The sequence below is a fragment of the Lissotriton vulgaris genome, chromosome 2_1, assembly GCF_964263255.1.
Source record: "Lissotriton vulgaris chromosome 2_1, aLisVul1.2, whole genome shotgun sequence".
Taxonomy (NCBI): Eukaryota; Metazoa; Chordata; class Amphibia; order Caudata; family Salamandridae; genus Lissotriton; species Lissotriton vulgaris.
In genome coordinates this window covers 1,538,457,612-1,538,473,225 of record NC_141687.1, presented here as the reverse complement: position 1 = coordinate 1,538,473,225, position 15,614 = coordinate 1,538,457,612, and the positions used below count along the sequence as shown (strand labels likewise).

General features: G+C 40.4%; 1 protein-coding gene across 1 annotated transcript in view; it reads right to left on the bottom strand.

Annotated features, from left to right (window-relative positions):
• Positions 1-15,614, bottom strand: part of LOC147732861 (transient receptor potential cation channel subfamily V member 6-like) — a 253,063-nt gene that overhangs the window by 19,573 nt on the left and 217,876 nt on the right. The window contains exons 9-13 of the mRNA XM_086957403.1: positions 9,554-9,640; positions 9,385-9,461; positions 5,281-5,446; positions 3,319-3,385; positions 1,610-1,878 (exon numbers count right to left, since the gene is read on the bottom strand). Of these exons, the coding sequence (XP_086813529.1) occupies positions 1,610-1,878; positions 3,319-3,385; positions 5,281-5,446; positions 9,385-9,461; positions 9,554-9,640 (666 nt within the window). The remainder of the gene's footprint in view (positions 1-1,609; positions 1,879-3,318; positions 3,386-5,280; positions 5,447-9,384; positions 9,462-9,553; positions 9,641-15,614) is intronic.

Sequence of the window (15,614 nt, the reverse complement as noted above, 5' to 3'; positions counted from 1 at the left end):
TTTCTCTAACCCTCACTCCTCACATTTGACGTAGCAAATGCGAAGGTCGTTCCATCTCCTGCCTAGCAGCGAAGACGTGGAACGAGCTATCCTTTCACTTACAGACCTCCCTATTTCTTCTAGTCTTCTGAAAGTTCCAGAAGACCTGGCTATTTGGCTAATCAACTGGAACCTGCCAGTGCCTGGATACCCTTGTGGGTGGCAAGAAGCAAACTACGAATCTACTGATTGATAGTGTACACTATTCCACTCTGCACTACTATACTGTACAGCACTGCATACTTTTAATTTACAACACTACACTATATCACAGTCGACTTTACGCAAGCCCTTTGTACACCACTCAACTGTACGTCACTCCACTGTATGGCACTCCACTGTACCCCACTAAGGAGTACCCTATTTCAGATTTGCGCTACTCCACTGTATGCCACCAGACTGTACTTTATTTTATTATACGATATTCCAATATATGCCACTACAGTATATAACACTCAACTGTATACCACTCCACTGTACACAGCTACATTGTAAACAAATACACTGTACAATATTTACAGAACATAATTCCACTTTACCACACTCCACTTTCTTCTATCCCACTGTATACCACTACACTTCAGAGTACTAATCTTTATTCCACTACAATATACGGCACTCTACTGTATTCAACTTAAGTGTACGCCACTGCACTGTATGCAACTCCACTACCTGCCATTCCTATGTATGCCATTCCAGTGTAAGCCCCTCCAATCAACCTCATTCCACTTTATTCCAGTTCAATATGCCAAAATATACTGCACCAAAGTAGACTTTACCACACTATCCACCACTAGATTGCCCTGCACTCCACTTTATAACACTCCGCTTCAGAACAGTAAACTGTACCAATATTACACATTTGTTACTAACATTACAAAAGCCGATGAAAGTCACAAAAATAAGATCAAAGGTTAAACATAAGTTAGTTAGGCAAACTTTTTTTATGTTTATTATACAAACCCAACTTAAACTACATAAACACTAAAAATTGTACAGTTGTATTTATATCTTAAATTGATCATTTAAGCACTACTTTAACACTAATAGAAGTCATAATTATAACTCACATTTCAACGTACGCACCACCTTAAAATTCACATAACTCACGTACCTCGGTTCACAGTCTTCTCACGTTACTAGGCACACTACATTAGCTATGATTCGTCATAGTGCCATGCAGAGTGATCAGGCAAAGTATGTAATTTGAGATGTTATAAGTGTTGGTATTAATGCAGTGATTTTACATGCTCCAACTTCTGTAATACGCAAGGGTATGTGTTGTAGATGGAGAAGCATCACTGGCCTAATCTGCCAACACGTTGTGTCTTTAACTGCTGCATATCTGCTCAGGTGCTCTTCATAGCTAAGACTCATTGACAGACAATCATACACACTGGACTCACATGTGCTCTTCAGAGCCAAGGCTCTTCAACATCCTACACATACAGTACTTTCTTGTGCTCACTACAGCTCTTGCTATTGGATTGCCGAACAGTTATCCAGTGTACACCTGTCTATACCAAAGTGCTCACTCCTAGAATGGCAAACATATGAAGTCAAGACTTACCTGAGCTCGCCACAGTTCATCTTTTTCTTTGTCCATATTTGAATGTGTGTTTCCCAATGTGGCGATCAGCAAGTTGAACATCAGCAGGAAAGCGATGACACAGAAGGAACAGTAAAGGGGGCTGTACATGATGGGGTTCTGCACAGTATAATTGGCAGGTCCATTGAGGATGTTATGGAAGAGCTCATAGGTGCTTATGAGAGACATTGGATAATTCTCAAAAGCACCGAATGCCAATTGCTCCTGCTCCTGGAAAGTCACATACAATGCTGAAGGAAGAAGAACATTAAATGATGAGACAAAGCAATGAAAGATTGGATGAATGATGTAAATAGTCTGTATGTACTTGTGGAGTGTGAGGTGGATGTATATCTGGACTGTGTATGAGAGTGAGGGAGACTAAGAAATCCTGTATGGTTGAGTATCTGATCACTTAAGTATGAAATGTAACCAGCTTGTAAGGCTGCAAAATGCTGCCAGCGACACATCACACGTCGTATCCAGCTAAAGAACAAAATGTGCTTCTTATCCTGAATTTATCCAAATGGCATAGTTACTTAAACCTGGTTGATTGGCAAAAAAATGAGAGGTAGCAATGTCAGAGTACCAACATCTTTGGATCTCCTCGAACCCAAGTAGCCCTCTCCTAACCAGAGTCTTTACGAATGAATGCAAATCACTAGATCAAGTGTGCTGTTGATATAGTAAGAGAAAATGACAACAGAATGCACTTTTCTAGTATTAAGGAGAAATGTGTCTCATTTGCTTCTGGTTAAGCTGCTCCACAATGTGAAAAAACTTGAAATTCCATCCTTATTAGAAAAAACAGACCGGGTACTCATTGGCTTCCTCAAGTGGGTTTATCCCTTTGCACAGATTATACACAATGGTGTAGCAATGGTTTTGTTAAAGGTTCCAGTGCAAGCGGAACACAGACCAGGCATTTTGGTATCTCCACTTATGGTACTCTCTAGATTTCCACAGATATCAGGTGGACCAGTAAAGAACAACAATTTTGGGATTTTCTAAAATATGGCAGAAGTAGTGGAAACCCTAATCATATGCCTTTGGCTAGAGTCCCAATTAAAGAACAACGACATTTCTTATGTGTCAACTTTGGTAACCAAAGGGAGGTATTTCTCTTTGATCTTAGAGAATTACTTATACTTTCTGATAATCTTTGACACTTCACGGTTACTCTGAAAATTACCTCTATATCAACTGGGAAATAAACTGCATCTCCCTGAGTTCACTGTTTTCAAGAAACACTTTTGCATTTGATGACTCTGTGCTCCCCCAAAAGATTCACTTAAAGGTATTTTGTAGCACAAGGAACCCCCCATGAATCCATCACCAGTTTTCCACTGATAAATAGTGATATCCTTACAGGTATTTTCAATGAGCTCTCAAATCTTGTCACTATTCCTTAATGGTCTGTATTTGCCTTATAGCACAAACACCTTAAGACCAAATTTGCTTTCAGTGAAGTTGGTATTAGAGAAGGATGCCTTAGTTACATGGGTGCATTCTCATGCCATTGAAGACCCACCAACTTATATATTGGTGATGTCAGACAGGGATTCCTGCTGCAGAGAAAGCTTCTTCTCGGTGGCAGCATCCTTCCACAGCAGTCTGTAGCTCAGATGCTTTGTATAATCAGGGTCCTTGTGTTTTAACTGGGCTAAGTACAAATACAATTTCTTATTTACCTGTGCTATAGCCCAAGATCACCACTATCATTAGCCAGAAAAAACGCAGGAGGTCACCATAAGCCATCTGCAGGGAGAGGAGACACCACACTTTAAAAGTTGGTATTACTTAGATATGAGTGCATACAAATAATCCTTGGAAGGCTGCAATCTCAGTATTAAAGCCTATCTCTAATTTCCTTATTACAGATGAATCATGACATTTCTAGTCACCTGTAATAAGAATGACACAGCAGCTCAACTATAATACATTTTTACAGATAAGTTCTGATCCCTCAATGCCTGCTGCCAAAGCGAGCAGCCAATATAAAAGGTAGGCCCGGGAGCATAATTACAGCCACAGTTTAAACAAGAAAAACAGGAACTGGTTTTTCATCCTTATGCTAAGTCTTTCAAAAGAGGAAAACTGATCATCAGGATAAATTTATTATTTATATTTATTCATGGCGACATTTATTCCCACACTTTAGGTAAGTATAGGAAAACCAGAATCTCTGCAGGTTTCTGTCCAATATCAACCACATCATTTCTTCAACATGACCACCATTAAACTGACTCTAATATCTTTTTCAAAAATGACTTACTGCTTTTAATTCTAAATTCAAATTTTGCTTTTATTCTTCTTGTCTGCAATGAAAATTAAAGAGGAAGATACCAAGGATTTAGGCGGTTTATGCGAAGAAGTGATGGTGTGACCATGTTTTATAAGGAATAAAATGCCCTCATCTGTATTTTAAAGGGATATTGCAAGTCACCTCGGAGATCCATGACCTAATAAAGGTGCTCAGCTTTCGGCCTTGTTGCTGTATATTGTCACAGAGCTCCTTAATGCCTTGAAATACCCTTATATTCGATTACTATTACATTAGCTATATATTACGCTGGGGCAGGCAGACCATTTGCTTATTAGGAAACAGAGTTTGAATTGGGAAGGTCTCTTTCAGGGCCACTAACATAAAATTATTTGACAAAACATATATACAAAATAGAAAACCTTTTTCTGTTAAGTTGCTCTCTGATGCTACTGCAACAATGCCATCAGTTGAGTCTTAATGCTTTGCAATAACTGACCAAATAGAATTCAAAATATAAAACACATACACAGTAGTATTGGGATGTATTTTGTTTCATGATTCACACCAGTTTTATTTGTTGTAGCTGTGTAGCATGCTTGGAAGTGCTACAAAATATTGTATTGAATGTCACCCACAGAAATTCCCAGATAATTTGCACTTATCACTTTTCTGCTTCCTAAATGACTCTCCTTAAATTATAGGCATGGGTCCATAGATTGGTTCTGTTCTTGCTGTGCCATATGGACTCAAGTTTCACCCCACCAATTAAGATCAACAAGACAAAGCACTTCTGAAGTTGGTTTTGTTCCAACTCAGTTTGATGCAGCCTAGGAGTTCTAGGTTAAGCGCCCCCTTATTGGCTGAACTAAGACTAATTTACAGATTGATGGTCCTGTTCTGTAATAGCACCTATAACTTAAAGGAGCTATGAAATGGTATTCTACCTTGCAGAAGTTATAATGGATTGGACTAATTAACTCATTTCTATCTATCACTTTTTTTTAATGTTTATATGATACCTCTAGGTGGGAAAGTATGACAAGATGTGGGTTCTAAGCTTGCCTAGGAATGGCAACCTAAAACACACATTAACAATAGGGCTCAATGAGACTGAAACATACCAGGTTTTGCTAGTGTTCCTGCACCGAAAGGAAATGGCATTTCAGATCCGATGTCTCTTTATGGTTAGGATCAAAACTCATTTGCTTATGGTTGGTCCCAATCAGTAACAAGGCAGATAAACTAAACACGATTCAATGGACGGCTCTCCAGACGTATTTTCAGAGATAATTTGCACCCCTTTTTCATTGTCAAAACAAGTAGAATATATTAAAAAGGTTTTCTAGTCATGTTTCATTATGTTTTTGATTCATATGTCATTACTCACTTTCTGAATCATGATCGTGAATGGCCCAACCAACTTTGAGCCTCGAGAGAAGTAGAGGATATAACACCAACCGAGGATCACTGCTATTGCCATTGGGATCTCTTCCCCATCTGTGGTGGTTACTCGCATGACCAGAATGACCAGTAACAGAAGAGCAAAGGCCATGCTGCAGAGATGGGGAAAAACTGTATTAGATGTCAGACTTCCAATAAAGCTATTCCCTTCCTATGCACCACCATTGAGGAAATTGTAAGGTTTGTACAGAGCTTCTGTTGGAAGATGGGATCTTAATATTCCATTCCTCCAAAATGTGGAACTCATTTCATTTTAAGGGAAGTAAAAACTTGGGAGTGAATGACTTATTTAATAATAAAAAGTATATAAGGTGATAATTAGTTGAGGGCTCAGGCAGAATCCACCTGCTGGGGTCTCACATTTCCCTTTGCAACTCGTCCAGTACAGATTTGTTCTTTGTAATATAGGATTTGTTGATCTCATTGAAAATTCAAGACTATGTGTTCCAGAATGCACATAAAAAGCACGTATTGGTTGGCCTACTCCTGCAGTGACCTTGGATACTTGAAAGCTTTCCTCCTGATTTCTGCTTTTCAATACTGAGAACAGTATAGTTATGTGAAAGTCCATTGATCTGCTTCTCAAAGCTATTGGCAGGTGTTAGTCTGACATACACACAGAAATTGGCTTATTTGCCTCATTTACGACTGCACAGCTACTTTTATATTTCACATACGTTGGTTTCGCACTCATAACTGAATATAGGGTCTTGGCAAGGAGGGGACCATACATGGCATGATTGCCTGTGTCTAGAAAACCACAGATTCATACATTTGTGCGTATTCAATGACCACTCTTTTTCCTCTCCCACTCTGGAAAAGGTTACAGAGAGATGTACTTCTGTTATATTGGTAAGAGTAAACTCCTTTTTAATATGGTACCATGAAGCGGCCTCAAAATTTGGGAGGACGTAAGGGAAGGGGTTGTTCCACATAGAGGAATATTTTGAACAAAGAGACAAAAAGCTTGCAAATGGCAGTTGAACCTGGGGTGTAATAGTCTCATCCAACAATACATGTATTAATAGTTTCTATATGTTCACACAATAAAATGGAATTCACAAATGTTTCCAGGAATACCGCTAGGAACCTGGAATTTTTGCGAGTATGCAGCTAAAGCCGAGGCATCTTTTGTACATTCCATAAAGTCTGAAATCTTAACTATGTTAGGCTGGAACTTTTTGAGAGCAGGACTATATATTTTTTGTGAATCAAGCCCTTTATCAGGAGTGGAGGAAAGGACTCAGGGAGACATTTAAATGGGGACATGGTCTTTCAGTTTAGTTGAGGCAACTTTGAAATGTCCTAAATATACTTTATTCTATGGTAGCCTTTAATGTAATGGCGTGTTTTTAGGGGAAGCCTACCAACAGCGCAGTTGCCTGGGAATGCATTCCGCATATCGCTTACCATTGACTTTGTGGTTTGTTACTCACTTTTGCCTGCTTTCTATTTGCTAGCTTTATTTGTTTTAGGTTGTCCAGCTTGGGTTTGTCCCTTCCCTTGCCCAAACCCTATGTACTATTCATCCGCCATTACTGAATTTGTGTAAACAGCTCTTTAAATTTTGTTCTTATCTTCTCACATTTGCTGTGCAGAAAGTTCAAATTCCAGGCTCTGTCTTCCAGGGAGCTTGGTGTTTACTTTTCTTTCTTTGACTTCATAGTGAGTGGATTTATGGGACAATCATGCTGGCTACTCGGGTTGTGCTGTGCGATGTTATTTTTTTCTAGCACAAAACAACATTTAAATGTCTATGATGAATTGTGCCGATATTTCAGAATATGGAAAGCACAAATGAAGCACATTTTTTGGTAATTCTGAAGTGTGGTTGAAACGAATATTTTAATATGATTAACTCCTTGCGTGTTGCGATAATTCTCCCGCTGTGCGGGATAATTAATGAGTGGGCGGGGTTTGGATGGCCCCCGGACGTCATTAGCACACGCCCACGTGACGTATGACGGCCATGGGCCGTCCTAAGCACCGAAGGGGTTAAAGCAAATCAATACACTAGGTGATAACATTTCTACACATTAACATTTGTGCACTGTATACTTTTATCAATAAAACTGAATGTCTGTGCAAATGTAATGGACATTTCAATTGATGTCTGTAATGGCAGTGTGCTTGATGTCTGTATTGGCACCATGCTTAATCCACTTTACCCCACTTCACACCACTGCACTCTACTCTTCACCAGTCCACACTACACCACTCCACACCACACTGCGTCCCTGCAGTCTACTCTACGCCACTTCACTCAATGCCTGTCTACTCTACACCATTCTACTCTATGCCAATGCACTCTACCCGACACTACTCTACTATACACCACTGCACTTTATGCCAATCCATTTTAGCTACTCTAATCTACTCTGCAGCACTGCACTCTATGACACTCTACTCTATGCCACTTCACTGTACACTGACACAATCTACTCTATGCCAATGCACTCTAAGCCACTGTAATCTACCCTGCGCCACTCCGTTCCATGTCATTCTACTCTACGCCACTGTAATCTAACCTGCGCCACTCCATTTTGCGGTCTATGCTAGTGCATTCTACACCACTTTACTCAAAAGCAACACACTCTACGCCAATCCACTCTGCACCACTATGCTGTACACCACTATACTTTACTCTGCAACACCCTACTCTCTGCCACTCTACACCATTGTATTCAATGTCACTTTACTATGCACCACTCTACGCAACTGCACTCAACATTAATTCACTATACGCCACTATACTCTACACCACTGAACTTTGAGATACACTACTCTGCAGCACTGCACTCTTTGCCACTGAACTCTATGCCACTCTACTCTGTGCCACTGCACTCTTCACCAATGCACCACTCTACCCTGCACCACACTACACCAATGCACTCTACGCCAATGCACTCTATGCCACTGCACTCTATGACACTCTACTCTGCAAGACTTCACTCTCTGCTGCTGAACTCAATGCCACTCTGCTCTGCACCACTAAACTCTATGCAGCTGCACTCTATGCCACTGCACTCTACTCTGCACGACTCAACTCCTATGCCACTCTACTCTGCATCATTCCACTATATGCCACTCTAATCTGTTCTGCAACACTGCACTCCACACCACTGCACTCTACACCATCCTGTGCCACTGCACTCTACACCACTCTACTCCACACCTTTGCACTCTACCCTGCACCACTCCACTCTTCCCTGCACCACTTCACTCTACGCCACTTCAATCTACTCTGAAACAATGTATTCCATGCCACTCCACTCTACAACATTGCACTCTATGCCCCTGCAATCTACTCTGCACAACTCCACCACTTAACACCACTTCACTCTAGACCACTCTACTCCACTCTACAACACTCCACTCCACAATACTTAATTCTATAATGCTCCATTAAATTCTACTCCTCTCTGTGACACTACTCCACTTGATGACACTCCATGCAACTCCCTCTACACGACTCCATGCCACTTTTCTCATCTATATTCTATGACACACTACTCCACGCCACTGCTCCGCTCTATGCCACTCCACTCTGACACTCTATACCACTCCACTCTGCTCTACGCCAATCAAATCTACAACATTCTACTCCAATCTATGCAGTTCTACTCTACAACAATCTACTTCGCTCTATGGCACTCTACTCTACAACACTCTACTCCACTCTGTGCAACACCCTCTATGCCACTCCACTCTGCTGTACACTACTCCATGACACTCTATTCCACTCTACACTTCAACTCTCCACTCTACACCACTCAACTCTACTCCAGTCTATGCCCTTCCACACTACAACACTCTACTCTCTCCATGACATCCCACAACACTCTGCACCATTCGACTCTATGCCACTCCATTACACTCTACACCATTCAATTCTACTCTACACCATGCTGGTCCACTTCACAACTCTCCACGCCACTCAATAACACTCCACTCTACTCCATTTACGACACTCCACTCCAGATAGTGTGCTGTGTAGAGTGTGGGACTTTTCATTCAAGTGGAGTCTTACATAATAATGCTGAATGGTTCTGCCCAAATGGTCTGACGAAAGAATCTCCTATATCCAGAATGCAGCACATCTGTAATCTAAAATAAATAATTTTAGTTGTGGCATCATGACATATATGAACAGGAGATCAATAGGTTGCACTAAACCTCAGTGTGGACTTACCACGTACCTGTAGCAATAATATTGCAATTGCTCCAGTCACACAGATCAGCTCTCCCACTAGTCGCAGAAAATCTTGCACTGTCACATACGAGTCCTTCACGAAAAAAGGTTATAGTGTGGTTAGCTTAATAAGTAAATTATATTTTGACCAACAGTTACTTTTTATTCACTCTTGTTCACTCTGCACATTTAACACCACTACATTAAAGCAGTTGTATTCTAGAAGGTTTAGCTGGTTTAATGAGCCTTAATTTAAATAATGTTGTCATTCTGTCACAGCTGTGTATAAGAAACAGTTCCAGATTTTGTCAAATATCTTTATTGATGTAATTCAAGTAAATAAGCCCACACTTTCAGACAATCACATATTCTCTCCACCGAAGCCCAACTGTGGGTTTGACTGAATCAATTTCTTCTAGGGGTAGTTATGTTTTTTCCTGTTTTATATGTGAATTACACGTAACTATGCATGCTCTACATCAGTCCTATTCGTGAATTTCCAGATTTAGACATGCCTACTCACCGAAAAATGATTTTGAAGCTCACAAAGTTTTTTCCTTGAGAAAGTTACACCTTAGCCAGGAAGAAAACACACCTACTTAATGATAATGCTTTGTGAATTAGGCTTGGAAATTCTGGTATACCTCAGGGGGTAAGGCACAACTACCTACAGAAAATCTTTTTGAATTGGGCCCTGCTACTTTCTTCCATAATGTGGAGCAAGGCTACATGACAGCATAGATCTGACCATCAGCACCAGGTGGCGGACCATTTAAAACTCACAGAACACTCACTGGTATTTGGCCCTTTAACAGCAAAGTAAGCACAATCGATTCATATTTCATTTCAATTTAGTTGAATGTGTCTAATGCTGGCATCAGATTATTGCTCTTGACCTGCAATCATTGACTTCAATAAGTTCATTTTAGAATTATATCAGAACGCCCTACAGCTTTGATCTTGGTTTCTAGCACTTAAGGCATATTTGTTATCTTCTTGTAAATGTGAAAGCCTGGCCTTATCTAACTTTCAGAAATTCAGAGGATTGCATCGAGGAAAATCAGCTGATCATTAACTGCTAATGGAATAATTATTTTGGTATTGTTTGATACAACCCTGAATGGACACCAGCTGTCTTTTACCTCTAGAAAGCATTAGACCCAATGACAAAAACCCAGGTCTTCACCACAACACAAAACTGTTGGAAGGAGGAAATGTTTCAATGGCTGGATTCCATACCACTCGTCATCCAACTGCAAATCAACTTCATATAATTCCATTAAAAGCACAACGCATATCTTTTGCTAGAAGTATGGACCGAGGTACTGGAGAAAATGGTCCACTTACCATCAGTCACAAAGACGTTCATAAGCAGAGGAAGTAAGGTCTTGTAAACTTGGGGGGTTTAACTACATTGCAAATGGTTTACATACATATGCCACTCTTCTTGGACAGAGGATGTTTTAGCTCCAGTTGTTGAAAACAATTCTGATGGTCAGTCTCACCCTGCCTCTCATCATCATCATCAATGGTCTATTTTATGATGAAGCCTTTGAATTGGAACCTGTATGGTACTGAACACTCTTAAGGGGTCTTTATACCACAATGTTGGAAACCTATGTACTTATCTTGATAGTGAAGGAAAGGTCAAGTAACACTCTTTTCACTCCCAATATTGTATATTCTAGGGGACTGTTTAAAAATTCCTTTCCCTATCCATTCCTGGCCTGGCTCACATATCCTCCTCTCCCATCCCCTACACTCCCATTCCACCTCCAAATCTGACCTCAGAAGTTTCTTTCGTGATTGACAAAAATGCCCACGTCTGTCGCGTCACAACACCTCCCCCTTCCAGGAAGGGAGAGAGAGAGAGAGACAGAACACATACGCTGATCCCTCCTTCCAGCAAGCTACTATTTGACATATACATTGCCAATTGGAAGATTGTTTGATGACGCTACGCACTTTTGATGCTCATCATTTATAATCCATACTCATCAAATTGATGACAGGCATACGTAAAAACGAGTGTGACATGGTAAGTGGTATTATTGATCACGTTAGGCGTTCATTAGCGTTCTGGACCAACCTCTCAAGTGCCTCATCACTATATGACAGTAACAAATATAACAAACACTATCACAGTTATAACCGTGGAAGGAATATTTAGATGTAATTGTCACCTGTTTACCACCTACTATATGTCGCATTTACCTCTCCAAAACTAATGAGAAAAAATTAGCATATACGTCACTTAGAGTGAACATTTTAAAACGAGCAGCAAATTTCCATTTCTTCTGTTAAACATATTTTTCTATGTTTCTCTTAACATACGTTACAAGTAAATTCATGCCAGGTGCATATTTATATTTACATTGTGAGTCTCAACCATGAATCTGTCACGTTGCCACACACATTACATATATTTTATACTTCTTGACTCTTTGGAATAGGCATGAGTAGCACATATAACATTTTATTGTCCTTGGTAGACAGTTTTCCTTTCACACCACTCCTAGATTTCTTTCTTTTACCCTGTCTAAAAGAGTTTTATGCAGCTTATAGCATAGTCATCTCCAGTTCCCATCATGTTTCCTTGTGTCCAGATACATTTCCTAGTGTCTACCTACAAAAGGGAGTGATTTAAGATCCGTATGCAGGGTCGCGCTTCATATAACTTGGTTAAAGGCTTTAGAGCTGTCTACCTTGCATCTAATATGGCTTGTTTAACCATTTTTGTGGCCATAATGCATTACATTGCTAACTCAGCTGCCGCCCATCAGGTTACATCAGATGTCCACACTGTAATCTCGGGGTGTCTTGGGTGATTTTCAGTTCACAGCTACCCTGAGTTTGGCTAACACTAATGCTGGTTTTATAAATACATTTATGTATTTTGTATTCCCACAAACTAAGGTGGATCAACATATGCTGCACTAAATGACTCCAACTGAGCAACAACTTTGTTCACCACCCTTAGGGAGGTGGCAGGGACATTCTTTAATCCAAATGCATTACAGTGAACTGTTAATGTCCATCTGGGGTCAAGAATACTGATGTGTTTTTTGCTGCTGGGGTCAGACCAATCTGTTAGTACTCTGATGTCAAATTAAAAGTACTAAAAAAATTGACTACACCAACCTGTCAATCAATTCATCAGCTCCTGGGACAGGGTGTGCATGTGTCTTGGTGACAGCATTGAGACATCTATAGTCCACACAAAACCTCAGCTCTGGTTTACCACCCTTGCAATGAGGCTTGAGGACTAAGATAACTTTCTGAAGGTTTAGTCACTCCTAACTCCAGTATCTTGCCAACGTCAGCTCTGATGTGCGCCCTAACTTGGCCAGACTGTCTGTATATTTTGTTTTTGACAGGTGTGCTATCTCCAGTGTCCACATCATGGGTACACCAGATTGCCTGACCAGGGTTTAGGGAAAAAGCCCAGCATACTGCCTCTGAACTTGTCTGCAGTCAGCTTGCTGTTGGGCAGAGAGGGTGTCTGACAAGACAACTCCTTCAACTGACCCATCTTTAGGACTGTGGAAGAGGAGGTCAGAGAGAGGTTCACTCTCTTTGACTTCAATAAGTTCATTTTAGAATTATATCAGAACGCCCTACAGCTTTGATCTTGGTTTCTAGCACTTAAGGCATATTTGTTATCTTCTTGTAAATGTGAAAGCCTGGCCTTATCTAACTTTCAGAAATTCAGAGGATTGCATCGAGGAAAATCAGCTGATCATTAACTGCTAATGGAATAATTATTTTGGTATTGTTTGATACAACCCTGAATGGACACCAGCTGTCTTTTACCTCTAGAAAGCATTAGACCCAATGACAAAAACCCAGGTCTTCACCACAACACAAAACTGTTGGAAGGAGGAAATGTTTCAATGGCTGGATTCCATACCACTCGTCATCCAACTGCAAATCAACTTCATATAATTCCATTAAAAGCACAACGCATATCTTTTGCTAGAAGTATGGACCGAGGTACTGGAGAAAATGGTCCACTTACCATCAGTCACAAAGACGTTCATAAGCAGAGGAAGTAAGGTCTTGTAAACTTGGGGGGTTTAACTACATTGCAAATGGTTTACATACATATGCCACTCTTCTTGGACAGAGGATGTTTTAGCTCCAGTTGTTGAAAACAATTCTGATGGTCAGTCTCACCCTGCCTCTCATCATCATCATCAATGGTCTATTTTATGATGAAGCCTTTGAATTGGAACCTGTATGGTACTGAACACTCTTAAGGGGTCTTTATACCACAATGTTGGAAACCTATGTACTTATCTTGATAGTGAAGGAAAGGTCAAGTAACACTCTTTTCACTCCCAATATTGTATATTCTAGGGGACTGTTTAAAAATTCCTTTCCCTATCCATTCCTGGCCTGGCTCACATATCCTCCTCTCCCATCCCCTACACTCCCATTCCACCTCCAAATCTGACCTCAGAAGTTTCTTTCGTGATTGACAAAAATGCCCACGTCTGTCGCGTCACAACACCTCCCCCTTCCAGGAAGGGAGAGAGAGAGAGAGACAGAACACATACGCTGATCCCTCCTTCCAGCAAGCTACTATTTGACATATACATTGCCAATTGGAAGATTGTTTGATGACGCTACGCACTTTTGATGCTCATCATTTATAATCCATACTCATCAAATTGATGACAGGCATACGTAAAAACGAGTGTGACATGGTAAGTGGTATTATTGATCACGTTAGGCGTTCATTAGCGTTCTGGACCAACCTCTCAAGTGCCTCATCACTATATGACAGTAACAAATATAACAAACACTATCACAGTTATAACCGTGGAAGGAATATTTAGATGTAATTGTCACCTGTTTACCACCTACTATATGTCGCATTTACCTCTCCAAAACTAATGAGAAAAAATTAGCATATACGTCACTTAGAGTGAACATTTTAAAACGAGCAGCAAATTTCCATTTCTTCTGTTAAACATATTTTTCTATGTTTCTCTTAACATACGTTACAAGTAAATTCATGCCAGGTGCATATTTATATTTACATTGTGAGTCTCAACCATGAATCTGTCACGTTGCCACACACATTACATATATTTTATACTTCTTGACTCTTTGGAATAGGCATGAGTAGCACATATAACATTTTATTGTCCTTGGTAGACAGTTTTCCTTTCACACCACTCCTAGATTTCTTTCTTTTACCCTGTCTAAAAGAGTTTTATGCAGCTTATAGCATAGTCATCTCCAGTTCCCATCATGTTTCCTTGTGTCCAGATACATTTCCTAGTGTCTACCTACAAAAGGGAGTGATTTAAGATCCGTATGCAGGGTCGCGCTTCATATAACTTGGTTAAAGGCTTTAGAGCTGTCTACCTTGCATCTAATATGGCTTGTTTAACCATTTTTGTGGCCATAATGCATTACATTGCTAACTCAGCTGCCGCCCATCAGGTTACATCAGATGTCCACACTGTAATCTCGGGGTGTCTTGGGTGATTTTCAGTTCACAGCTACCCTGAGTTTGGCTAACACTAATGCTGGTTTTATAAATACATTTATGTATTTTGTATTCCCACAAACTAAGGTGGATCAACATATGCTGCACTAAATGACTCCAACTGAGCAACAACTTTGTTCACCACCCTTAGGGAGGTGGCAGGGACATTCTTTAATCCAAATGCATTACAGTGAACTGTTAATGTCCATCTGGGGTCAAGAATACTGATGTGTTTTTTGCTGCTGGGGTCAGACCAATCTGTTAGTACTCTGATGTCAAATTAAAAGTACTAAAAAAATTGACTACACCAACCTGTCAATCAATTCATCAGCTCCTGGGACAGGGTGTGCATGTGTCTTGGTGACAGCATTGAGACATCTATAGTCCACACAAAACCTCAGCTCTGGTTTACCACCCTTGCAATGAGGCTTGAGGACTAAGATAACTTTCTGAAGGTTTAGTCACTCCTAACTCCAGTATCTTGCCAACGTCAGCTCTGATGTGCGCCCTAACTTGGCCAGACTGTCTGTATATTTTGTTTTTGACAGGTGTGCTATCTCCAGTGTCC